Below are 27,132 nucleotides of genomic sequence, written 5' to 3' on the forward strand. Positions count from 1 at the left end.
CCATTGTGATGGAGAATTTTTTTTATGGCCCAACAGAAAGCAATATATTGTCGTACAACCTTGGACTCTCCATAGCACTCAGATCTGTCATGAAGCCGTTTATATGGCAAATGGGATTAACCTTGACAGTGCCCTCACCGTGCATTGGGTAATACAGGACATTCATAGACATATATCAATACCAGCTCTCAACCCGCTATGGAATTATTTAAAGGCATGAAGGAGAGACAATGTTTTCTTGTTTGTTGACAAAAGTAATTATTTGCATAGCGTGGGCCACATCACCTAGCTCTGTGGGTTTAGGAAGGGGAACAGACAGACGGCAATGAAAACATGATCAAACAGCATTCTATTTCAAATTCCACAGATGGGGAGATACAGTGGGATTTAATGGGTGGTCTTTTCCGATCCAGAAGAAATGGATTGAAGGTTTGCTTGCTAGAAAAACACAGGTAGAATATCAGTGAACACAGATGGGCCACTGTGATTGGCTAAGAAATGATGACCTGAGAAGTCTGATGGATACGATCCCTGAGGGTGAAAGAAAATATCCACAGTGGAAGATATTAAAAAGAGGGACATAGAGATAAAGAGAGATAAAGAGAGATAAAGAGAGATACAGAGAGGCAGAGAAAGAGAGAGATTCACAAATTACACCAGATTATTAGTAATAGCGAGTAATGACTGGGGAATGAGCAGTGACCCGAGGCAATGGTTGGTTAATGATGCATTCAAATGAAACCTTGTGAGGATCTACTTGCTTATTCTAAAGAATACATTACTATTCCTAACTCTAGATTCACCACCCAGACACATAAATAAGCCGTCTCAATGACACCTCAGTTTCAGAGGGGTTGGGTTAAATGCAGAAGACACATTTCAGTTGGAGGCATTCAGTTGTACAACTGACTAGGTAACCCCCTTTCCCTTTCCCTTTCTTGTCTCCAAGAATATATTCAACACGTTTTAGCACTGCACAAAACACACAATATTTTTTGGGGGGGCAACTATGCTACTTAAAGAGAACTATACTGAACAAAAATAGAAACGCAACAGGCAACAATTTCAAAGATTTTAATGAGTTACAGTTCATATAAGGGAATCAGTCAATTGAAATAAATTCATTAGGACCTAATCTATGGATTTCACATGAATGGGAATACAGATATGTATCTTTTGGTCACAGATAAAAATGTGCCTCACGATCTTGTCAATGTACTTCTGTGCATTCAAATTGCCGTTGATAAAATGCAATTGTGTTCATTGTCCATAGCTTATGCCTGCCCATAACATAACCCCACTACCACCATGGGGCACTCGGTTCACAACGTTGACATCAGCAAACCACTTGCTAACACAATGCCATACACATGGTCTACGGTTGTAAAGCCGGGTGGATGCATTGCTCAATTCTCTAAAACATTGGAGGCGGCTTATGGTAGAGAAATTAACATTAAATTCTCTGGCAAAAGCTGTGGTGGACATTCCTAGAGTAACCATGCCAATTGCATGCTCCCTCAAAACTTGAGATATCTGTGGCATTTTGTTGTGTGACAAAACTACATAGTTTAGAGCGGCCTTTTATTGTCCCCAGCACAAGGTGCACCTGGGTAATGATCAAGCTGTTTAATCAGCTTCTTAATATGCTTCACCTGTCAGGTGGATGGCTTATCTTGGAAAATGAGACATGCTCACAAACAGGGATGTAAACAAATTTGTGCACAAAATCTGAGAGAAATAAGATTTTTGTATATATGGAATATATCAGAGATTTTTTTAAATTTCAGCTCATGAAACATGGGACCAACACTTTACATGTTGTGTTTATGTTTTTGTTCAGTTTATATAAGCATAGTTTAAATACTGAGCATCAACATTCTGTTTGCTTTGAATAAGTAATATATTGTCAGACATTTAGCTTTGTGAGATCACAGGCTTATCTCCTTTCAAAACCACACCACATTTGTGAACAACAACTTGATCAATGAGTGGTACAGGGTGATATAATTGTTTCATATGAAAGCCTCTACAGTCCGTCCACATACTGTATTTGGACTACTGTATTTAATTTAATGTATCAAAAACCACTGTCATGTCGGCGATTAGATAAAGTGAGATAAAGAGGTAAGGTTGGACAGACCCTCTTCTGGGTCTCATAGTACAGTCAACAAATACACACATTTTTTAAATATTTTATCCTCTTGTTTTAAAGCTATGCCATTAAACAAAATGGATAAAGAATTAAAGTGTTTATTTCATGTCACAGTCTTGTCTTTTCAACACGGAGGTGGGATGAAAATCTGACGTTCAAATTGAAACCATCCAACTACCAATCAACCCCCAAGACAACAGATAAAGGTCAGACATTTTGTAATTCAACATGGCTGCTCATATATTCCAATGTAAGCCTTTTCCTATGCTCTGCTATAGCTCTCCTTGCACTGGCTCTCCCATTTAAAATGCCAATTTATCCTCAGTTGAATGCTATCAGTGCAGCCATTACTCCACATTCACTGCAGAAACCACCCTCTTTGCCCCCCCCTCTCTCTCTCTCTCTCTCTCTCTCTCTCTTTTTGCCTGTCTCTCTCCCTGCCTCTCTCTGCCAACCTCGGTCTCTGCCTCTCTCTATCTTTCTCTCTCCAGTGGGCACTGGCAGTGCTTCCCCATTGCCGGTCTAATTGTGCATTCTGACTAGACAAGGGAGTCATTAAGCAGTAATTACACACATGTTGTTTTCGGCAAACATCTCTATTTGGATTGCTTTGCATGGTAATTGTTCAGCAGGGACCACCTCTCGCTATGTTTCACAGTGTGAAATGTGGTGGAGAGAAAGAGAGACAGGGAGAAAGAGGGAGAGTGTGAAAGACACAGAGAGAGAGAGAGAGAGAGAGAGTGTGAGGGGGGGGGGGGGTGATGGCCCAGAACTAGGTCAGGCCTTGCCATCATCGACGAGCATGGCTCTTCAAAAATAATGAACCCACAAGGTGGAAGTAATGCTAACTAGCGTATCTAGGGAATACATGTAATATTTACAGTGCTAATAGTAGAATACAATGTTGCTGTCTTTTCATCTTGGCTTGCGGGATTGTTCAATGCTGGATTTGAAAATTACAGGCTGCATTGAAGAAACCCTTTGATGGATGGGGTAATATGACTGCCATAATGCTACCATGCTACTATGGAACATCTGGGGAGCTGTATGTCCTCATTTCCTCTTGCACATCAATACAACTATCCCACAGACCTGGGTTCAAATACTATTTAAAATTATTTCAAATACTTTATAAGGGTTTGATTGAGCTGGCCTGGCGCAATGGAACCAACAGAGTAGCTGCAAAAGTGCTAACAAAGATTGTGGATAAATTAAGATATCCCACTATGTTTAAAAAGCTTTTAACCATTGAAAAGAATGGTCAGTTCCGGTCTGCTTAGTGGGGTGGTAAACATTGACTGTAACGTAACCAGAAATAAATTAGGGAGTGGGATGTCTCGCTTCCTCTTCCATCTCTGGTGCTAACCCTGGTAGGTTACAGCAAACACTCAAAGTATTTGAAGATTTCAAATTTGTACCCATGTCTGCTATCCCACCATTACACTAAAGAATCCATTCCCCTTGGTGGGCTAGCCAAAGTTAAAACAATTCAAACACCTTACAAAGACCTGACGTCACATTTTAGCTTGCAGCATAGGCCTACAGCTGAACGGCAGTAAGAAAACAAACAGGCTGATCAATTAGACCACTCCATTGGGTTCTATTCACTAGGCACCAAATGGGACTCAAGAACTGAAGGAAAAAAATGTTAAGATCCAATGCAGCTGCTTTTCTCTCAATATCAAATCATTTCTGGGTAACAATTAAGTACCTTACTGTGATTGTTTTTCAATTCAAATGGTCAAAAAGAAACAAAAATAGCTTTTTTAGCAGAGAGCATTTTCTCAATCAAGAATTTTTCAAACAGTTTTTTAATTAAATGTTTTATGTTGACGCAGAAAGTAAGCAACATACTGGCTCAATAGTGTGACTGTGTGAGAGCGAAGTCTTTCATCTCGCTCATTTCAATATCCTAGCCTATTCATTGATGATACTTGTGGGCCCTTGCTTTACTGAAGTCACAAGACATTGCAAGCCAAGAAATTGTGAAAGACAGCATTCCATCGCGTGATACAGCTTTTGATTGCCAATGGATCGGCCTAGTGCACGGTTCTGACTGTCTGCCAGGTGGCCGACCTGCCTATACTGAAAGATGCAAGTGTTTGTGTTCTAGGAAGTACAGCAACTAATCAGTCTCCTTCATTCCAAAAACACTGAATCTTTGGAGTCTTGACACTCACAAATGGGAGTTGACACCGGGAGTCGACGTGCAAGGAGTTGAGGAATCGAGGGACAGGTAAGAAGAAATTGCGGACATGTAATGGCTGACTGAACGAAGTTAGGTGGAGCACCTCAAGATAAAACGTAATATTCAACATCGACAAGTTGGACTAAAATATTAGCACTGCACAATCTGGTGGGTGATAACCTTCAATCTGGATAATAACACAAAACAAATCTTAAGACATTTAACGGCAAATATTACGAAAACAAGCAACACCCAAACCTGACGGAGACGAAAACGTGACTCTTCTACAGACACAGACAATTTAATATTTTCACCACCGGGAATGGTAAAGGTCGAAACGGTTCTGTTAAAATCAATAAATGACAAACTGGGTATACTTGAATTAGTTAGTAAGGATATAAAAGTGTTGAAGGCAAGCCTCGAGATGAGTGATGAAAAAGCTGCAACATTGGAGAAGGAAACAAACAAGCTAAAAGGGACTGTCAATAAGATTGAAACCGAATTGAATGAAATTAAAAAGGAGAACACCGTTCTCTGGACATATACTGGACATACAGACTAGATCCATGAGAGAGAATCTGATACTTACAGGTATCCAGGAGAAAGAAGGGGAAGTTCCTGAATCTGTAGTTAGAGTTCCTCCTTACAGCGCTTAAGATTCCACGTGAAGCTATCGACAAAATCCAACATGAATCGTTGCCAAATTTGCTTCATTTAAAGATAAAATATTGGTTAAAAGCCTGTGTAAAAGACTTGCTGGGACCAAAATTGGCATGAATGATCAGTTTCCAAAGGAAATTGCAGAACGGCGTAAAGTTCTGTATCCAATTTTCAAAGAAAATATATTAAAAGGGAAACGAGTAACTCTCGTCGTTGATAAACTATATATTGATAACCAGTTGTTCAGAGACACAAAGACTACTCCATGGTTATTTTAAAATTACAAAGTTCTCATAGATGAGGAAAATAATGAAACAATTCTAGCCCGGTTATGGATTGTAACAATACAATTTATACATTTTTTTGCTTTTGTATATATCTTCACATATAACTAATTGGAACACACAAGCACTAATTCAACATGGTGAAGTAAAAACTATGTAAACAGAAAGCACAGTATGTGTGGCTGGTGTGGTGTATGTTTATTTTTTATTTTATTTGTTATGTTTGGAAAGTTGAGTGAGTGAGAAATGATATGGTTGCATATCCCAGAACCAATGTATTGCTGTGAGCCGGGGTATGAGAGGGCTTTCAATGTTGTTCAGATGATGGATATACTTCTATAATGAATTATACGTCTTATTTATTTATTGTCCTATCATGGGGAACTACATTTTTAAAATAAATTATATTTAATTATTTATTTATGATCCTAATTTAATGGTACGGTCCACAACCCTATACCCTAGACACCCACCTGAATGACCCAGATACTAAGGAGAAGTCCCTAACTGTTTTATGGGCCTGCTGTAAGCGGTCTGTATGCAGCCAAAATGCGGTCAGAGACCAAGATTCTGAGCATGCTTGGCAGGGTTGGTCCTGCAAAGCCAAAGCCCCCTAAAGGGAGAGCATACTATACAAGGAAATTCTCAAAGCTGCTAATGAGAACCTTGACGACTTTGTACCTAGCCGGTGGGGATTCCGATACCACCCTCATGGAGTCTGTTTCTGACCGTTTGAGCAGACACATGCACATTTGTGGCCTGCTGGAGGTCATTTTGCAGGGCTCTGGCAGTGCTCCTTCTGCTCCTCCTTGCACAAAGGCGGAGGTAGCGGTCCTGCTGCTGGGTTGTTGCCCTCCTACGGCCTCCTCCACATCTCCTGATGTACTGGCCTGCCTCCTGGTAGCGCCTCCATGCTCTGGACACTATGTTGACAGACAACAGCAAACCTTCTTGCCACAGCTCGCATTGATGTGCCATCCTGGATGAGCTGCACTACCTGAGCCACTTGTGTGCGTTGTAGACTCCGTCTCATGCTACCACTAGAGTGAAAGCACCGCCAGCATCCAAAAGTGACCAAAACATCAGCCAGGAAGCATAGAAACTGAGAAGTGGTCTGTGGTCACCACCTGCAGAACCACTCCTTTATTGGGGGTGTCTTGCTAATTGCCTATAATTTCCACCTGTTGTCTATTCCATTTGCACAACAGTATGTGAAATTTATTGTCAATCAGTGTTGCTTCCTAAGTGGACAGTTTGATTTCACAGAAGTGTGATTGACTTGGAGTTACATTGTGTTGTTTAAGTGTTCCCTTTATTTTTTTGAGCAGTGTATGTTATTGGACAATAAACAGATATGGCCTATATGGTCCGAATAATGATGATCCAAGCTTCTTTGAAAATATTTATAAGAATTTATCAACTCTACAAGCAACACTAGACTCTATTATTATGGTGGGAGATTTTAATACTGTCTTAAAAACCTCTATGGACCGGAAAGGAAATCACACTACAAACGATCACCCTCAGGCACTTAAGGAAATCATGAATGTCATGGATATATTGGAATTAGTGGATATATGGAGACTTAATTACCCTGACCTAGTGAAATATACATGGTGGAGGCTTAATCAAGCTAGTCGTCTTGACTACTTTCTTATGCCATTCTCTCTGGCACCAAAAGTTTAAAAAGTGTTGATAGGGGACAGAATGTGGATGGATCATCACATAATTGGCATATATATTACTCTTACAGAATTTCCATGTGGGCGAGGATATTGGAAATTTAATCAAAGCCTACTAGATGATAAATTGTTTAGATCTAGGACAGAAGAATTTATAACTGACTTTTTCCTACATAACATAGGTACAGCAGATCCCCTTATTGTATGGGACACTTTTAAATGTGCCTTTAGAGGCCATGCAATTCAGTACTCATCTATAAAACAAAAGCAATTTAGATCAAAAGAGTCCATATTAAACAAGGGAATTGAAGGACTAACAGTACAGTTAGATGGCAATAAAACGGTACCATAGAGGCACAGAATAAGTTAGAGGAAAAACAAAAACGAAATGGAGGAACTTATTCAAGAAAGATCCAGTGTAATAGATTATAAAAATAAAGCGAACTGGATGGAATATGGGGAAATATGCACCAAATTCTTTTTCAATCTTCAATATAGAAATGCTACCTAAAAAAATGTATTAAAACATGTTACAAATGATGGAGTCACGCATGATTCACCAAAATATATTTTGAAAGAGGAAGTAAAGTACTTTAAGAATATGTTTTCATTTCAGGCTCCTCCATCTCCACTAACTGAAACTAATTGTATGGATTTTTGTCCTAATAATATTGTAAAATTAACATCTGTACAGAAAGACTCATGTGAAGGCCAAATTACAGAGGAGGAACTGCTTGATGCAATTGGGGCCTTTAAGGATGGGAAAACTCCAGGGCTGGATGGCATACCAGTGGAAGTATACAAAACTTTCTTTGATATACTCAAAGGACCATTATTAGCATGTTTTAACCACTCCTATATAAATGGTAGATTATCAGACACGCAACAAGAAGGTCTGATATCATTCTTACTGAAACAGGACCCAAGTGGTATATATAAAGATCCAGTCCATAAAAAAAATTGGAGACCTCTTACACTTCAGTGTTGTGATGCAAAAATCCTAGCGCATAGAATTAAAAAACTATTGTCAGATATTATTCATCCTAATCAGACAGGTTTTTTACATTGACGATACATTGGAGATAATATAAGACAAGTACTGGAAACAATAGAATACTATGAAATATCGGGGACACCAGGCCTGGTTTTCATAGCTGATTTTGAAAAGGCTTTTGATAAAGTACGACTGGAGTTTATATATAAATGCCTAGAATATTTCAATTTTGGGGAATCTCTTATAAAATGGGTTAAAGTTATTTATAGTAACCCTAGGTGTAAAAGTGTATGATGCTTGTGACTTTAAAAGCTTTTGCCAGTACAGTACACTAACTCTCACTAAAAATTATTATCTCACCAAGCGGAATTAACAAGCACTGCTCAGCCATTCTGTGAAGAAAGGGGTGCAGTAGAGGGACTCATGCAATATGCATGTCTGTTTGAGCACCCTACTTCTCCATCTCCCCCTTCTCCCTTTTTCTTTCTGTGCAATTAACTGAACAAGGTCCTCGCCAACCTCAACCTCAACATTTCCTGAAACAATGTGTGACTGAATTTTGTGAGGGCCCAACCTGTCACAAAGAAAGAAAGAAAGAAAGAAAGAAAGAAAGAAAGAAAGAAAGAAGAGAATGAGAACAAGAAAAATGTTTCTCAGAGTTATAATGGCGACAAGGAGAGAAAAGTGTGTCTACCACAGTGACAATCCTGATGTTTTAACACACCCGGAGAAAACAATGGACATGGACACACACACACACACACACACACACACACACACACACACACACACACACACACACACACACACACACACACACACACAAAGAGAGCAGCCTGTGGCCATGGCAACATGTGCTCTGTTGTCGTTAGATAAGGGGAAACAGGGCCTCTTCCTGGTTCTGACTGCTTGATCCCAACTACACAGACAGAGCTGCTGCAGCAGTGCTAGTTAACTGCCACCACTAGTGCCTCACATCCACCTTTTGTTTTCTCCCTCTCTACCACATAATTCATCTGCAGATGCAAATATGTCTTTATCTATACATAGTACACCGATCTTTATTACAGATATGATCATCTCTACAGCTAGCAGTACACACGAGCTAGACGGGTGAGTGTCAAACTCTGTGGCATTACACCTGAATGAATCCAACTACAAATGTATATGAAATACCCCCTATTTGCCAGTCTCATTAGCTTACCTTAGAGCCTAACTTCTACCATTAAGGAATATGTTCCATTGGTATTGTTATTTGGTCCAGGAATCAATGTAGTTCTAATTCATAGTAGAGTGCTAATTATTATAATATATATATTCTAATATGAAGAGCAAAAGAAGGATGGATTCAACTTTTGACAATCTATGGAGGCCTGTTTTCACTGCAAATATGTATGGGTGGTAAAAAAAGAAAATGTCAGCCAGCTGAGATTATTTCCATCCCTCCACTTTCTGTTGCAGTCAAACCACTAGAACACAGCAGAGTTTGAACAACAGAGAGATTGAAAGAGAGATTGAAGAGAAAGGCACTGTGGAATGGGGTTAGGTGGGGTGGTGCTTAATAAGGTCTTGTTGTCACTGCGAGAGTGTACAATAGAATAAAAATCTTGACGTCGATGCACAATCTCCCAATCAAGCAATGCTCACAGGTCAATAGTTGAAAGAAAGATTGAATCAGTTTTTAGCATGGTCGCCATGCACCCCAAAAATCAGATGCGGCACAACGTACGTGAGGATGACTGGGGGGTTGGTCCGAAGTGGGTCTAGGCCCTCCATCCAGAGAATTCAGCATTTTTCAAACATCAGAAACAGCTTTTTACTGCAATCTAGAGTCATAATCATTATTATTAATTTGGTGTAACATTTTTTTTATATTTTTCTCCATATCTACTTCTTCTTCATAGCATACTTCTTGAGCTGTCCTCCTGACTTGTGGTTCTTAAAAAAAAAAATAAATATATATAAATATATATATATATATATATATGCTTCTCTGCATCGCTGCTAAAAATCTGGGTAAATTGAAAGGAATGTGATTCTTATTCGGACATTTAATTATTGCTTGCTTTTCTAAAGTCTACCAAACTTGCCAGCAGGCATGCCAGCTTAGATAGTTAGACAAGCTACCTACTATAATTTGATTGATAGCCTGAAATGGCTTCTTGGTACATGTAGCTAGTTATAAGGATGGGAGATTGGGAACCTACAGTGCAGAAAGTATTCAGACTTTTTACTCAGTACTTTCTTGAAGCAACTTTGGCAGCAATTACAGCCTCAAGTTTTCTTGGGTATGGCGCTAAAAGCTTGGCACACCTGTATTTGGGGAGTTTCTCCCATTCTTCTCTGCAGATCCTCTCAGATCCTCTGTCAGGTTTCAAGACTGGGCTCTGGCTGGGCCACTCAAAGATATTCAGAGACTTGTCCCAAAGCCACTCCTGTGTTGTCTTGGGTGTGTGCTTATGGTCGTTGTCCTGTTGTAAGGTGAACCTTCACCCCAGTCTGAGCTCCTGAGAGCTCTGTAGTAGGTTTTCATCAAGGATCTCTCTGTACATTGCTCCGTTCATCTTTCCCTCAATCCTGACTAGTCTCCCAGTAAAACATCCCCACAGCATGATGCTGCCACCACCATGCTTCACAGTAGGGATGGTGCCAGGTTTCCTCCATATATGATACTTGGCTTTCAGGCCAAAGAGTTTAATCTTGGTTTCATCAGACCAGAGAATCTTCAGGTGCCTTTTGGCAAACTCCAAGTGGGCTGTCATGTGCCTTTTACTGAGGAGTGGCTTCCGTCTGCCCACTTTATCATAAAGGCCTGATTGGTGGAGTGCTGCAGAGATGGCTGTCCTTCTGGAAGATTCTCCCATCTCCACAGAAGTACTCTGGAGCTCTGTCAGAGTGACCATCGGGTTCTTGGTCACCTCCCTGACCAAGGCCCTTCTCCCCCGATTGCTCAGTTTGGCCAGGCAGCCAGCTCTAGGAAGAGTCTTGGTGGTTCCAAACATCTTCCATTTAATAATGATGGAGGCTACTGTGTTCTTGGGAACCTTCAATGCTGCAAAAATGTTTTGGTACCCTTCCCCAGATCTGTGCCTCGACACAATCCTGTCTCGTAGCTCTATAGACAATTCCTTCGACCTCATGGCTTGGTTTTTGCTCTGACACGCACTGTCAACTGTGGGACCTTATATAGACAGGCGAACGCCTTTCCAAATCATGTCCAATCAATTGAATTTACCACAGGTGGACTCCAATCAAGTTGTAGAAACATCTCAAGGATGATCAATGGAAACAGGATGCACCTGAGCTCAATTTCGAGTCTCGTAGCAAAGGGGCTGAATACTTATGTAAATAAGGTATTTCTGTTTTTTTATAACATTTATAAATGCATGTTTTGCTTTGTCATTATTGGGTATCATGTGTAGATTGATGAGTAAATCCATTTTAGAATAAGGCTGTAATGTAATTGTTTTGTGAAAAAGTTAAGGGCTCTGAATACTTTCCGAATGCACTGTATCTGGGCAAGCATGTATTTATTTTTAACAAGACTAATCGAAGAGGGCACGTGCCCCTGTTCCCCCTATATGCATGACGCCTTTTTAGACATTCACCCATTTTACCGCAATTCGATATGGCCACTATGACCAATCTCAACCTTAACTTTCAACTCACTTGCAATGTAAAAATAATAATTTCACAATACTTACAGATAGAGTTTGAACTCAACATAGCCTTTGTTTTAGTACCAATGCCAAGATGATAGTAGAGCAACATACAGTGTGCTCAAACACAGTACTAGAAAAGATTGAAGCATATATAGGAATCTAATTTAAAACTACTGCCATAGTATAACAAAAGTGTCATTGACCTGGTCTAGTCAACCCACAATAGGGGATAGGAAATGTAAAATAGCTTCATAATAAATACTGTTTACATGCAGTGAGTCTTGGCCTACATGTTTATGTTTGCAAGTATCTTACGTGTGTGAGGGTGCATGCATCTGTGTGTGCCTCTTCATGAACTTGAGTGTCTGTTGGTTTGACAGTGTGACAAGGATGTGTGTGTACATCAGAGAAGGTGTGTGAGCATGTGAGTAAAAGAGCCCACATGTGTGTGTGCATATAAAACTTGCTCACATCCCTGGAAAATGTGTACCACCCACACCGTCTTCCCCCATCCTCTCACTGTGGCCTCTGCTGACAGCCCACCTATTAACCCGTGTCTGAGGAAACACTTCCTTAGAAATGAACAGCATCGTATCAAATTAATGAGCCAACTACAATTAGCCATTCACTTTAGAGGGGATATTAGGTGAAACTGTAAGCCCATATGATTTGGTTAAAAAGCTAAGGTTTCAAGGGGGCTTCTTTTTTTAGAAACAGGTCTTGCCTCTCCCTAAATAGCAGGAAACAGCAGATTGTACAGTCAAATTTCCTGCCAGTTCTTGACATTTGTAACACCACTTATCGGAATACAACAGCGACTACTCTTGAACCTTTTGATGCCGTCTACCATAAAGCCCTTCGCTTTATCACAGGTGACAGTTTAAATACACATCTCTGCATCCTGTATCAAAAGGTTAGTCCTGTTGGTAACTTCATTACTCCCTCTTTGTTTACAAAGCTCTTCTGCACAAGCTTCCAACATACCTCACTTTGTTGTTGAAGTATAAAGACATGAGTCACAAAACACTTTCGCAGGGTTGTTTAACTCTTGTGATTCCTCAGGACTTCCCCGAATTGGGTAGATGCGCTTTAAGTTTTGATGTGCCTCACTGCTGGAACAATCTGTACAACTCGCTGAAATTGGATGTTCTGGTGCCGTTTAGGCAGTTTAGGCTACTGACTGAAGAATTGCTAGCTGAGATATGTTGATGTTTTCCTTGATATCATTTTTTATTTTATTTTTGTGTATTTTAACTGTTGCTTGTATTCTAAAAATGTTTAAAGTGTAAAATGCAGTGCTCTATTGTAAAAGCGACTGTGGTCTCAATGGGACTTCAATATATTGTAGTGTAGGCTAACCTGTGCACTGGCAGAAACCTAAACATGAGCATACATGGGGTAACAAGTGGAGAGGTAGACAAGAACTGAACACAGGCACCGAGACAAGCACACATACTTGCGCACGCACGCACAGACACACACACACAAACAAACAAAAGTTACACTACATGACCAAAAGTATGTGGACACTTGCACATCGAACAGCTCATTCCAAAATCATGGAAGTTAATATGGAGTTGGTTTCCTCTTTGCTGCTATAACAGCCTCCACTCTTCTGAAAAGTCTTTCCACCAGATGTTGGAACATTTCTGCGGGGACATGCTTCCATTCAGCCATCAGAGCATTAGTGAGGTCGGGTACTGATGTTGGACAATAAGGCCTGGCTCGCAGTCGGCGTTCCAATTCATCCCAAAGGTGTTCTATGGAGTTGAGGTCAGGGCTCTGATCAGGCCAATCAAGTTATTCCACAATGATTTCGACAAACCATTTCTGTATGGACCTCGCTTTGTGCACAGGGGCATTGTCATGCTGAAGGGCCTTCCCCAAACTTTTGCCACAAAGTTGGAAGCACAGAATTGTCTAGAATGTCATTGTATACTGTAGCATTAAGGTTTCCCTCCACTACTACTAAGGGGCCTAGCCTCAACCATGAAAAAAAGCCCCAGACCATTTTTCCTCCTCCACCAAACTTTACAGTTGGAACTATGCATTGGAGCAGGTAGTGTTCTCCAGGCATCCTCCAAACTCTGATTCATCTGTAAGATAGTGAAGCATGATTCATCACTCCAGAGAACGCATTTCCACTGCTTCAGAGCCCAAGGGCGGTGAGCTTTACACAACTCCAGCCGATGCCTGGCATTGTGCTTTGTGATCTTAGGGTGTTCGGCCATGGAAACCCAGATGAACAATTCTTGTGCTGACGTTGCTTCCAGAGGCAGTTTGGAACTCGGTAGTGAGTGTTGAAACCGAGGACAGATGATTTTTACGCACTACGCTCTTCAGCACACAGCAGTCCCGTTCTGTGAGCTTGTGTGGCCTACCACCTTGCGGTTGAGCCGCTGTTGGGCCTAGACATTTCCACTTCACAATAACAGCACTTACAGTTGACCGGGGCAGCTCCAGCAGTGCAGAAATGTGACAAACTGACTTGTTGGAAAGGTGGCATCCTATGATGGTGCCACGTTGAAAGTCACAGAGCTCTTCAGTAAGGCCCTTCTACTGCCAATGTCTGTCTATGGAGAATCCATGGCTGTGTGCTCGATTTTATACACCTGTCAGCAATGGGTGTGGCTGAAATAGCCGAATCCACTAATTTGAAGGGGTGTCCACATTCTTTTGTGTATATCTAGTTTATGTCTACCTCACCCATCCACCCACAAACTACACCAAAGAGTATACTGTACTGTAGACACACACAAAGCCACACACACATTAAAATGTAATGGCAAAGTGTAGCCGTGGAGCGGGGAGGGGAAGGAGTTTGTGTATGTGTGTGCGTGAATGTGTGTGCGCGTGCGTCTGCACGTGTGTGTGTGGGTGTGTATGTGGGGTTTCTCTGGCGGGGGAGAGGATGCAGAGCAGAACCCACTTTTAACTGAATCTGGTAAACAGCGATGGGGAGATAAAGGGCAGAGTGAATGTCACATTACCCCAGCCCTTTGCCTCTGCTCACCGCAACATCAGATAACGGCAGTGGAAGAAAAAAAATTCTGTTTCCTCACGCATATAATTGGTTATCTTAATGCAATCTACTGCTCTCTTGCCTCCCTGCACCATATGAATGTTTGAAAGAGAAAAGGAAAATAAAAAAATGTTTTAAAAAAGTGCAGCTGAAGTTTTGACTGTTCTGGCAGTGACAAAAATAAATCATTACAAGCAAAGGAGACGTATCAGTCTATTTACATCTCTGGCTGTTTTTTTCCCCCCTGCGTGGTTCCGTGTCAAAAGGTAGACTGTTGTGTTGCTGCCTTGTGTGACTTATTGAAGACTGCAGTGTTGTTGATGTGTATTATGTGGGATTGGACGTTTGGAGCGACAGACTACCATGGAGGAAGCACAAGGGATGGTTTCATTAACTACTAGACTATAGTCGCGCCTATTTAGAGACTCTTCGATGTGTGAGTGTGTGTGTGTGTGTGTGTGTGTGTGTGTGTGTGTGTGTGTGTGTGTGTGTGTGTACATTCCCTTCATACAAGTGCCTCTGGGTTTTCTTGTTGGCATGTCGGAGGACCACTAATGCGCTAATTCTAGACTCTAGTGAGTGTTAATTCGTGGATCACAACCTTCAAGGGGCTCAGCACCAATCCATGGGGAACACCCTCTGGGGCTTTAGTATAGAGGAAGGTTAGGGGGGCCTTAGCCATATCTCACCCCAGCAGTGGGCAGTCTTTTCCCAGCTGGGTTGGAGCCTGGGGGTGGGGTACCGTGGAGGAGCCGAATTCCTCGTTCACCCACACCGTACCGGGCCTGTGGTGAGAGAGACAGGGGGGAGAGAGAAATAAAGAGTGAGAGAGACAGGAGAGAGAGAAGAGCAGGAGGGGAGAAAAAAGAGGGAGGCCCTTTAGGAGTTACAAGCAGTGCATTTTCAAAAGGAACATATCAATCCGCGTAATACCCTCCCCTCTCCACCCTTCCCTCCACATGCGTGCAGGGGGAGGGGTAATGACATGGGTCTCAAACAGTGGTTCCATACAGTGCAACGCTGCACGAGGAAGAATGGAGCTTAATGAGTTGACATTACCGGCCACTCCCCATGCCCCTCAACCCCCAAGAGAGAGTGGGGCTGAACACTGGCACAGAGCCAAGGCTCTGGAGACTAGTGGAGAACCATAGAGCTCTCAAGCCTCATAGTAGTGGCTGGCTGGCCTAAACTAGAGCAATCTATACATTACTGGAGGCTGCTGAGGGGAGAACGGCTCATAATAATGGCCAGAACGGAGCAAATGGAATGTCATCAAACACCTGGAAACCATATGTTTTATGTATTTGATACAATTCCACCTATTCCGCTCCAGCCATTACCACAAGCCCATTCTCCCCAATTAAGGTTTCACCAACCTCCTGTGCTATTCGGGCTAGGATGAATCACAGGAAAGAGAGGTCACTGTGAATTGTAACCATTGAGGATTCATAACCAAATGTATACACACACACACAAACACATACATGAGAACACACTCTACACACTCACAGATGCACACAAAGTATTCAGACCCCTTGAGTTTTTCCACATTTGTTTCATTATAGCCTTATTCTAAAATTGATTAAATAAAGAAAATCCTCAGTAATCTACACACAATACCCCATAATGACAAAGCAAAAACATTTTGCAAATGCATTAAAAAGGAAAAACAGAAATACCTTATTTACACAAGTATTCAGATCCTTCAATATGAGACTCGAAACTGACCTCAGGTGCATCCTGTTTCCATTGATCATTCTTGATATGTTTCTACAACCTGATTGGAGTCCACCTGAGATAAATTCAATAGATTAGACATGCTTTGGAAAGGCACACACCTGTCTATATAAGGTCCCGCTATGTATGAACCCAATGGTAACTCTGACTAAGCTCCAGAGTTCCTCTATGGAGATGGGAGAACCTTCCAGAAGGACAACCATCTCTGTAGCACTCCACTGATCAGGCATTTATGGTGGAGTGGCCAGACGGAGGACACCCCTCAGCAAAAGGCACGACAGCCGCTTGGAGTTTGCCAGAATGCACCTAAAGACTCTCAGACCATGAGAAACAAGATTTTCTGGTCTGATGAAACAAAGATTCAACTCTTCGGACTGAATGACAAGCGGCATGTCTGGAGGGAACCTGGTACCACCCCTACAGTGAAGCATGGTGGTGGCAGCATCATGCTGTGGGGGTGTTTTTCTGTGGCAAGGACTGGGGGACTAGTCAAGTTTGAGGGAAAGATGAACGGAGCAAAGTATCCTTGAGATCCTTGATGAAAACCTGCTCCAGAGCACTCAGGACCTCAGACTGGAGTGAAGGTTCACCTTCCAACATTACAACAACCTTAAGCAAACAGCCAAGACAACGCAGGAGTGGCATCGGGACATGTCCTTGAGTGGCCAAACCAGAGCCCAGACTTGAACTCAATCGAACATCTCTGGAGAGACCTAAAATTCTCTTTGCATCAATACTCCCCATCCAACCCGACAGAGCTTGAGAGGATCTGAAGAGAAGAATGGGACAAACTCCCCAAATACAGGTGTGCCATGCTTGTAGCATCATACCCGAAAGAGTTGAGGATGCAATTGCTGCCAAGGGTCAACAAAGTACTGAGTAAAGTGTCCATTTTGTTATTGTTAATAAATAAGCAAAAATGACTAAAAACCTATTTTTGCTTTGTCGTTATGGGGTATTGTGTGTAGATTGATGAGGGGGGAAAACGATTTAATCAATTTTAGAATAAGGCTGTAACCTAACAAAATGTCAAGGGATCTGAATACTTTCCGAAGGCTCTGTACAAGCATCACATTCACACATACACACGTTTCAGAATGTATGCACACCTCTGAGCACCCCACTTAAAAACATCTACCAAGCCACACGGCCTTACTGTACAGCAGTTAGGAACACAGCAAGTGCAGCCGAGGTACCCACACCGAAACCAGGGCCTCAAAGCGTTGTGGTGTGGCTGTGGCCTATCACCTTAAAGGACATGATGAAATAACCAATCAGGCCATTGACAGCTCCCCTATTTCTCGTTTGTCACATGGTTTGTGGGTGAATGCTACCTAATATAATGTTACATACCCTACATTATTCATCTGATATGCATACGTATATACGTATATACTGTACTCTATATCATCTACTGCATCCTTATGTAATACATGTATCACTAGCCACTTTAACTATGCCACTTTGTTTACATACTCATCTCATATGTATATACTGTACTCGATACCATCTACTGTATCTTGCCTATGCTGCTCTGTACCATCACTCATTCATATATCCTTATGTACATATTCTTTATCCCCTTACACTGTGTATAAGACAGTAGTTTTGGAATTGTTAGTTAGATTACTTGTTGATTATTACTGCATTGTCGGAACTAGAAGCACAAGCATTTCGCTACACTCGCATTAACATCTGCTAACCATGTGTATGTGACAAATAAAATTTGATTTGATTTGATTTGAATAAAAAGTTAAATAAAGACTCAGCAGCCTTTTATGTTGCATCACCGGAAGCCAGTATGAAGATGCCTCCCACACATGGGTAGCGGAGAGTGGGGTAAGTTGAGCAAAAGGTGTAAGTTGATCAAGCCAAATATTGACCAAATATTTAGGAAGAGGTCATTTCATGGAGTCTGTGAAGGAATAAACCACATAGAAAAAGTGGTAAGCAAATTAGCTCCAAAAAATATAGTCGAATTTACCCAGGGGTACGCGCAATGCCGTCAGGGGTACGCGAAATAAAAATGTGATTCACATTTTCAAACATGCCATTTAGATTTTCCAACGTCCTATACATTTGGGTGATGTTTTTTTCTCACCTGAGTAGCCTCGTTTCACTGCCCCCCAAAAAATGAAACCATCTAGTGTTCAGCGAAACAACAACACAAACAACAACACAATGTCAAATACAGGTAGCCTAGTCAAATAATTAACATCCAATCACATTAACCGTTACTCTCTCGCGGAAATTCCACTAACGGTCCATACGTAGCTGCTGCTCATTCTGTTTGCTTTAAAATTGATATATGGTTAAAAAATGTAAAGCCCGCATCCATAGAGACACATACCAGCTCCACTGGTAGTACCAGTGGTACTACACCTGCACCTGTCGACGACACAAGTTGCTCTGCTTCCACGAGCACATCCAATGCTAGCATCAGTAATTCTACATTTGTTGCTAGCCCAGCTAGCATGGACACTGACAGTTGTGAATCTGACGCAGCCGAAGAGCTACTGCCCCATTACCTGGGAAAGCACCGAACAACAGACAGGGACGTTGGACCATCGAAGAGGTGCAAATATGATGCGAACTACATTGATTTGGGGTTCAATTATATTGGGAGTAGTGCCTTTCCTCAGCCACAGTGTGTTATACGTGCAAAAGTATGATCTAACAACTCAATAAAACCTTCACTCACGCGCAGACACTTAGAAACTAAACATGCCAATTTGAAAAATAAGACACAGGCGTTTTTTGAGCGAGAATTAGTAGTAAGTCGTGAATTCTATGCGTTACAGCAACATGAGTCAACAGACATGGCCGGCCTGGCACAGCTCCTGGAAAATGTCCGTTACATTTATGGGGGGTCAATTAAGGAAGATATCCTCTTCTGAAAACCATTGGAAACCAGGACAACAGGAGATGATATCAAATGGACTTTGGTGGTCAAGATGTGTTGGTATCTGCACTGATGGCGCAAAAGCCATCAAACTCTTGTGTATTTTCTGCATTATGCAATGATATGGGCAGTGACCATGTAATGCTTTTACAACATACAGAAGTGCGCTGGTTATCAAGGGGCAAAGTTTTGAGAAGTTTTTTTAAAAATTGAGAGACAAGCTTAATGTTTTCTTTACTGACCATCATTTTCACTTGTCTGACCACTTGCATGATGACGAGTTTCTCAAACGACTGGCCTATCTGGGTGATGTTTTTTCTCGCCTGAAAGATCTGAATCTAGGATTACATGTACTCTCCGCAACTATATTCAATCTGCGGGACAAAATTGAGGCTATGATTAAGAATTTGGAGCTCTTCTCTGTTTGCATTTCCATCATTGTATGATTTTTTTGTGTGCTAATGAACTCTCGTTTGTCACAGCTTACGGACAATGTCAAATGTGATATAGCGAAGCACCGGAGTGAGCTGGGTGTGCAATTACGCAGGTACACACACAACTGGATTCGTTATCCTTTTCATGCCCTGCCTCCAGTTCACTTACCAATATCTGAACAAGAGAGCCTCATCGAAATTGCAACGAGCAGTTCTGTGAAATTTGAATTTAATCAGAAGCCACTGCCAGATTTCTGGATAGGGCTGCGAGTATCCTGCCTTGGCAAATCGCACTGTTAAGACACTCATGACCTTTGCAACCACGTACCTATTTGAGAGTGGATTCTCAGCCCTCACTAGCATGAAAACTAAATACAGGCACAGACTGTGTGGAAAATTATTTAAGACTGAGACTCTCTCCAATACAACCCAACATTGCAGAGTTATGTGCATCCTTTCAAGCACACCCTTCTCGTTAACCTGTGGTGAGTTGTTCACAATTTTTGATGATGAGTAAGATTTTATTTGTAAGATGGCTAAACAAAGAGCAAAATGAATTATTATTATTTGTGCCCTGGTCCTATAAGAGCTTTTTGTCACTTCCCACGAGCCGGGTCGTGACAAAAACTCACACTCATTCCTTTGTTTAATACATTTTGCGTAGAGTGTGTGTGTGTGGCAGGCTTATAATGATGACAAAAAACAACACTTGAGAGTGCGCTGACCATGGTGCTAGAGGGGCAGCAGCTGGAGGTTGAATGTTTGAAGGGGTACAGGACTATAAAAAGTTTGGGAACCACTGTTAGAGGTTTCATGATGCATGTATCTAAACCAAAGTAGATAATTTTAACATTGTTCTATACATCAGTTGGGGTTTCAATAAGCCTCAATATGAGGTCCTAAAACTAGCATGAAAGTGCATCCTTGTAGATGTGTGGGCTAATATAATAACAAATGTTAGCCTTGGTATAAGTTGAGCAAATGGCTTGAGCCAATGACAAGTTGAGCAAATTGTTGAGTATTCTTCCCAGACGTAATGCAAGGCATTATCGCTGGGATATTGGGTAACAACAGGGCCGGGCCATATGTGGAAAATGTTTTTAAAAAGTGCAAAGTGTTTGTTAGGTTTTAAGCCTGTGTTAAAACATGCTTCAAATAATTAAAATACAAAAAATCTCATGTGATTGTGTTCAGTTGTGTTTTGGAAATAAAGATATACAGGGATTGAAAAAGGTAGCAGTAATATTTAATTCAGTACAGAAATGTGTAGGTGGCTTAACATACCCTGTCCCAAGGCTCAACATACCCTGTCCCAAGGCTCAACATACCCTGTCCCAAGGCTCAACATACCCTGTCCCAAGGCTCAACATACCCTGTCCCAAGGCTCAACATACCCTGTCCCAAGGCTCAACATACCCTGTCCCAAGGCTCAACATACCCTGTCCCAAGGCTCAACATACCCTGTCCCAAGGCTCAACATACCCTGTCCCAAGGCTCAACATACCCCACATGAAGCATGTATGTTGTGCCAAGAGACCATTTTTATCAGACAAGCTATGTTTTCAAAACTGTAATGTTTACATGATTTCTGATGATTTCCAGGGATGCACAACATCCTGAAATATATAGAAAGAATACTGTTGTTATAAAGAATACTATTGAAAGAATACTATTGTTCCCTTGATGGAGTGATGCTGAATGTAAAAATTGCTCAACTTACCCCACTCTCCCCAAAGTACAGTGGTGAGAGAAAGAGAGAATGAGAGCGAATGAGAGAGAAAGACAGAAAAAGAACAAGAGGTAAAGCAAGGTTAAACCGTCATAAAACTAAAATGGGTTCGCAAACAGATGAGAAATGGTGCTAGCTACTGTAAGCAAACTACATTTCAAGACCCTACCTACGTTAAAAAAATTACAGAAAAAGACTGTGCTTCCCTTAGCGTTGGCACAGGGCTGATGTGTTTGTTTGCCAGTGAGACTTCCCCTAGGAGAGCTGGCGCATGTAAGCCCTGGCTACTCATCTACCAGCCTGTCGCCAGTCTGGCTCAATGAGGAGCTCCATTACCCCCCTATTGGGAGAACAAGTGGATCCATCCAACCCCACTGATATGGAGATAAGTCCCAGGCTCGGTGGTCACAACCACAAGATGCTACTCACTTGGGGATGTGGGGGTGCGGTGGGCATGGTTCTGTACTTCCTCATTATTATTTCTCAATCTAATACTACTGTGTGTGTTTGTTGGTCGACAGGCAGCTTCTATTTTGACCTGTAGGTAATGTCAATTTCATGGCAAACATGCTGATGATTCAAAACTATAAAGAATGGAAAAGTTAAGAAATTGAGGGCAAAGAATTAGGTAGGTAGTCCACAAAGCGTTCTTGTGCACAAATAACAAGACAGTTGTGCTCAATGTGTTTTCCTTTAGACATTCTCCTTGCCATAGCCTATGGCCTCAAATGGAAATGACATTTTTAAGAACCTCTGCAAATACAATTCTATGAACATTTTGAAGAAGGTTTCACTTGCAATGTTTGTGTCATACGGTTATTTGAAAATGATTTTGTGTAATTAGAAATGTAAAAAGCAGAGAAGATAAAGGACATACCAAGCTATCTGCCGTACGGGAAAATACGTGACAGAGGGAAACATCTAATTTTATCAATTTGAAACAATGTGGAGCTGAATGGTTAGTGATTAAGGCAAATAGCAAATCTGTCAAGTGAATAATTTGTCAGAGGGTTGTACATTTTTAATACTCCTAACTGGAAAGCCTGAGGAACACTAACTTTATAAAATAATAAGAGGCTAATATCACCTTGGTGCTACACTATCCAAGCAGTTCTATTATTTACAGTTAATGAATATTGCCTTGGGCCACATTTGTTTTTTAAATATCAAAGATCCCACTGAGACAGTGAATTATCTCTGTAAAATACCCGCTGTAGCAAATATGACTAACATGAGGAGATGTTCGATTTCCTCTCATTTCTTTTCTATACCAGACCTGGCTACATATACTATTGGAAATGATTTAAAATATGTTATCTGTGTGTGATTGAGCTTGCCTGGCTTAATTGACCAATAGAACAATCCCAATGATGATAACAACTTCAACTAGAGAGGAATCCAGCTCATGGACCAATGAAGTGAATGATGTCTTACAGGATACTTGCCTTTGGGGACTCTGCTGCTCTCTTCACCAACATTTTTGTAATATGTCTGCAATGTGACATACTGTATATTTAACATGCATAATAGTGAGTGACAAAGTTTGTTGGGGCATGGACTCTACAAGGTGTCGAAAGCGTTTCACATGGATGCTGGCCCATGTTGACTCCAATGCTTCCCACAGTTGTGTCAAGTTGGCTGGATGTCCTTTGGGTGGTGGACCATTCCTGATACACATGGGAAACTGTTGAGTGTAAACGCTCAGGCAGGACAGAATAATTGTCCAATTCACACACCTATCAATATAACGCCTTGTCATACCTACTGCCTCTGATCTGGTGGACTCACTACACTCACTACAAATAATGTTTGTCAATTATTTCTGAGTGTTGGAGCGTGCCCCCATCTGTCTGTAAATAAAAAAATATATTAAAATATAGTGCCATCTGGTTTGCTTAATATAAGAAATTTGATGTATAGCATTTACTTTAACTTTGTACTTTTACTCAAGTATGACAATTTAGTACTTTTTCAACCACTGTACTTAAGTACATTTAAAACCAGATACTTTTACAATTTTACTGGCTGACAATTTAGTATTTTACTGGCTGACTTTTACTTTTACTTGAGTAATTTTCTATGAAGGTATGAAAAGTATAATAATTCAGTACTTTTTCCACCACTGGTTTTCTTTGCTCTATGTCATTCTAAATCACATATAATAAATAATTAGACTGTTCTCTAAAATATTATAACCTTATACTTGTCCTTGACAGTGTTGATGAAATAAAAACATACATTTGTTGCGACCGTTACTAGTTTAGACTGCACTGCTCTTGGTTGTAATCTCTTCCATATTTGGTTTTGGGAGGTGGTACCATTTGAAGATGTTTCCATGTTTCCAATCAAAATCAACTTGATACCATCTTTATTTTCATCTCCAGATCCTTGGCTTTCATTGGCTATATTGGCAATCAATCTACGTTGTGAAGAGCAGTTTCTGGTGATTTAAAGGGAAAGAATCAAAAACAAACAATGAAAACAGGAATATATTCTCTTCGTGGAGGGTGGGATATTGAAATTCAGTCTGTTAGCTTGTAAATAGTTTCTATTTTTTGTTATTTTTGTATTTAGCGGATTTAATTTTTAAAAAGTCCATGTTTTCACTCACGAACCTGCAGCCACTGGTTAGCTTGTCAGTTGACGTTCAAAGCTGCTAATTTATAAAACCCTCTTTGGCCTCACTCCCCCCTATCTGAGATATCTACTGCAGCCCTCATCCTCCACATAAAACACCCGTTCTGCCAGTCACATTCTGTTCAAGGTCCCCAAAGCACACACATCCCTGGGTCGCTCCTCTTTTCAGTTCACTGCAGCTAGCGACTGGAACGAGCTGCAAACAAACACTCAAACTGGACAGTTTTATCTCAATCTCTTCATTCAAAGACTCAATCATGGACACTCTTACGGACAGTTGTGGCTGCTTTGTGTGATGTATTGTTGTCTCTACCTTCTTGACCTTTGTGCTGTTGACTGTGCCCAATAATGTTTGTACCATGTTTTGTGCTGCTACCATGTTGTGTTGCTACCATGTTATTGTTATGTTGTGTTGCTACCATGCTGTGTTGTCATGTGTTGCTGTGTTGTTGTCTAGGTCTCTCTTTTTGTAGTGTTGTGTGTTCTCTCTTGTTGTGATGTGTGTTTTGTCCTATTGTATTGTATATTGTATTTTTTTTTAAATATATTATCTCAGGCCCCTGTCCCCACAGGAGGCCTTTTGCCTTTTGGTAGGCCGTCAGTGTAAATAAGAATTTGTTCTTAACTGACTTGCCTAGTTAAATGAAGGTTAAATACAATAAAAAGTTTTAAAAAATAGCGCCATGCCATTCTGTGAGCACTTTTTGATAATGTCTGTGATGAGACATGCTTTTTTGGACAATTTTTCTGACGCAATTCTCTATTGAATGGACCTATAAACCTTGAATCAATTAATCATTTTATTGGTGAACATCCTATATCGTCTTGTGAGGTCCCTGGCAATTCCCACCCTACAATAATCCCTTATAACTGTATCAAATGTCCGTGGGGCTATATCCTGATAAGTCACATACAATATTACAAACACAAACACATTGAATGCAATGGACCAGTAAGGCCTTGTTCATTGAAAAACAGGGATAGTGTTTAAGTGCAGGTCCATGTAGTGTTCACTTACAGTATGTACTATATAAGACTGCATAATGATACTATATCCAGTTTATAATTTGAGTAAGTGCAAAGAGCTTTTCCCATATGTTGCCTTGGAGTCTATAGGGGATAACTGACATACGTGACTGATGTGCGGGCATCCTTTTTAACATTTACAATGAAAATATACTAAATACAGATACATAGATCCAGAAAATGTTCTACTATTATCATCATCACTGTCAAATAACATTTAAAAAGGAGCCTTAATTTGTCTAGGATATGTGGGTATCCTTTTTATACCCAGTTTGAATTCAAAGTTAGTAACATTTAATGTAGCTACGGAAGTTCAATCATTAAGGCTGGACTGAATGGATCGTCACTTCATTTATCTAGTAAATTCTGTAATTCACACCGCTTCCTATCTCACTCATCAGCATAGCAGGTATTTATAAGGTAGTGTCTATAATGTTACCTCATTAGCATAGCAGATATCTGTGGTAGAGGTTATAATGGGACCTCTTAAGCATACCAGGTATTGATATGGAAGTGGCCACATTACCCCATCAGCATAGCAGGTATTTACACTGAGTATACAAACATTAAGAACACCTGCTCTTTCCATGACAGACTAACCAGCTGAATCCAGTTGAAAGCTATGATTCCTTATTGACGGCACTTGTTAAATTCACTTCAATTAGTGTAGATGAAGGGGAGGAGACAGGTTAAAGAAGGATTTCTAAGCCTTGAGACATTGATTGTGTATGTGTGCCATTCAGAGGGTAAATGGTCAAGTACCTTTGAACGGGGTATGGTAGTAAAGAATTGCAATGATGCTGGGGTTTTCACACTCAACAGTTTCCTGTGTGTATCAAGAATGGTCCACCACCCAAAGGACATCCAACCAACTTAACACAACCGTGGGAAGCATTAGAGTCAACATGAGCCAGCATCCCTGCTTTCGAAAACTTGTAGAGTCCATGCCCCGACGAACTTAGTCTTTTCTGATGGCAAAATGGTGGGGTGCAACTCAATATTAGGAAGGTGTTCCTCATGTTTGCTATACTCAGTGTACTGTATATGGTAGTGTTAATAATGTTACTTCATCAGGATAGTGTCACATCTCGCCTCCTCTTTACCGTTAACAAGTGTGCGGAATGTCATTCACCTATTAACTTCAGTCAATGAGCATGGCACACTAAGGCAATTCCGGCACACTAAGGCAATTCCGCCACGCTTGCTGATTAACCTATTGGCTCACTCGTGCAATAATCACTTCCCCTTCTGTTAACCAATGGGCATAAATCTATGGGAGTATTTATGTCAACAGTCTCTGACTCAATGTTTTTCAGCAACAGTCTTCCAACAACTTTCCACCTCCCCACCACCACCACCAGCATAATAACCGGAATGCCCATCATCAGAACTCCGTTCTCCAAGCGATACCAGCAGCTCAGCATAGGGCAACCTGTCATCAGCATCTGGTTCTGAGGAGCATTCCTCAGAGACGAGGCCTACCTCAAACTATTCAATAAAATTCTCTGTTGTCATTCAGTTAAGCCTGTACTCGATTGAACTATAGATTGATTCCACAGTGTCATCATAATCATTATCATCACTGTCAAATAACATTTGAAAAGGAGTATTAATTTATCCATCCATAACATCCATCCATATGGTTTTGACCCAACCACACTACATGACCAAAAGTATGTGGACGTGCTCGTCAAACATCTCATTCCAAAATCAATGGGCATTAATATGGAGTTGGTCCCCCCTTTACTGCTATACCAGCCTCCACTCTTCTGGGAAGGCTTTCCACTAGATGTTGGAACATTGCTGCGGGGACTTGCTTCCATTCAGCCACAAGAGCATTAATTAGGTTGGGCACTGATGTAGGTGATTAGACCTGGCTTGCAGTCTGCGTTCCAATTCATCCCAAAGGTGTTCGATGGGGTTGAGGTCAGGGCTCTGTGCAGGCCAGTCAAGTTCTTCTAAACCTATCTCGAAAAACATTTCTGCATGGACATCGCTTTGTGCACGTGGGGCATTGTCATGC

General features: G+C 41.0%; 1 protein-coding gene across 2 annotated transcripts in view; it reads right to left on the minus strand.

The window, feature by feature from the left end:
- LOC112221611 (TOX high mobility group box family member 2) overlaps positions 1 to 27,132 on the minus strand; it is a 115,691-nt gene that overhangs the window by 53,501 nt on the left and 35,058 nt on the right. For both annotated transcript variants that reach the window (XM_024383786.2, XM_024383785.2), the window contains exon 2: positions 15,334 to 15,429. In XM_024383786.2, the coding sequence (XP_024239554.1) occupies positions 15,334 to 15,429 (96 nt within the window). The remainder of the gene's footprint in view (positions 1 to 15,333; positions 15,430 to 27,132) is intronic.

Source organism: Oncorhynchus tshawytscha, linkage group LG22 (assembly GCF_018296145.1).
Source record: "Oncorhynchus tshawytscha isolate Ot180627B linkage group LG22, Otsh_v2.0, whole genome shotgun sequence".
Classification (NCBI taxonomy): Eukaryota; Metazoa; Chordata; class Actinopteri; order Salmoniformes; family Salmonidae; genus Oncorhynchus; species Oncorhynchus tshawytscha.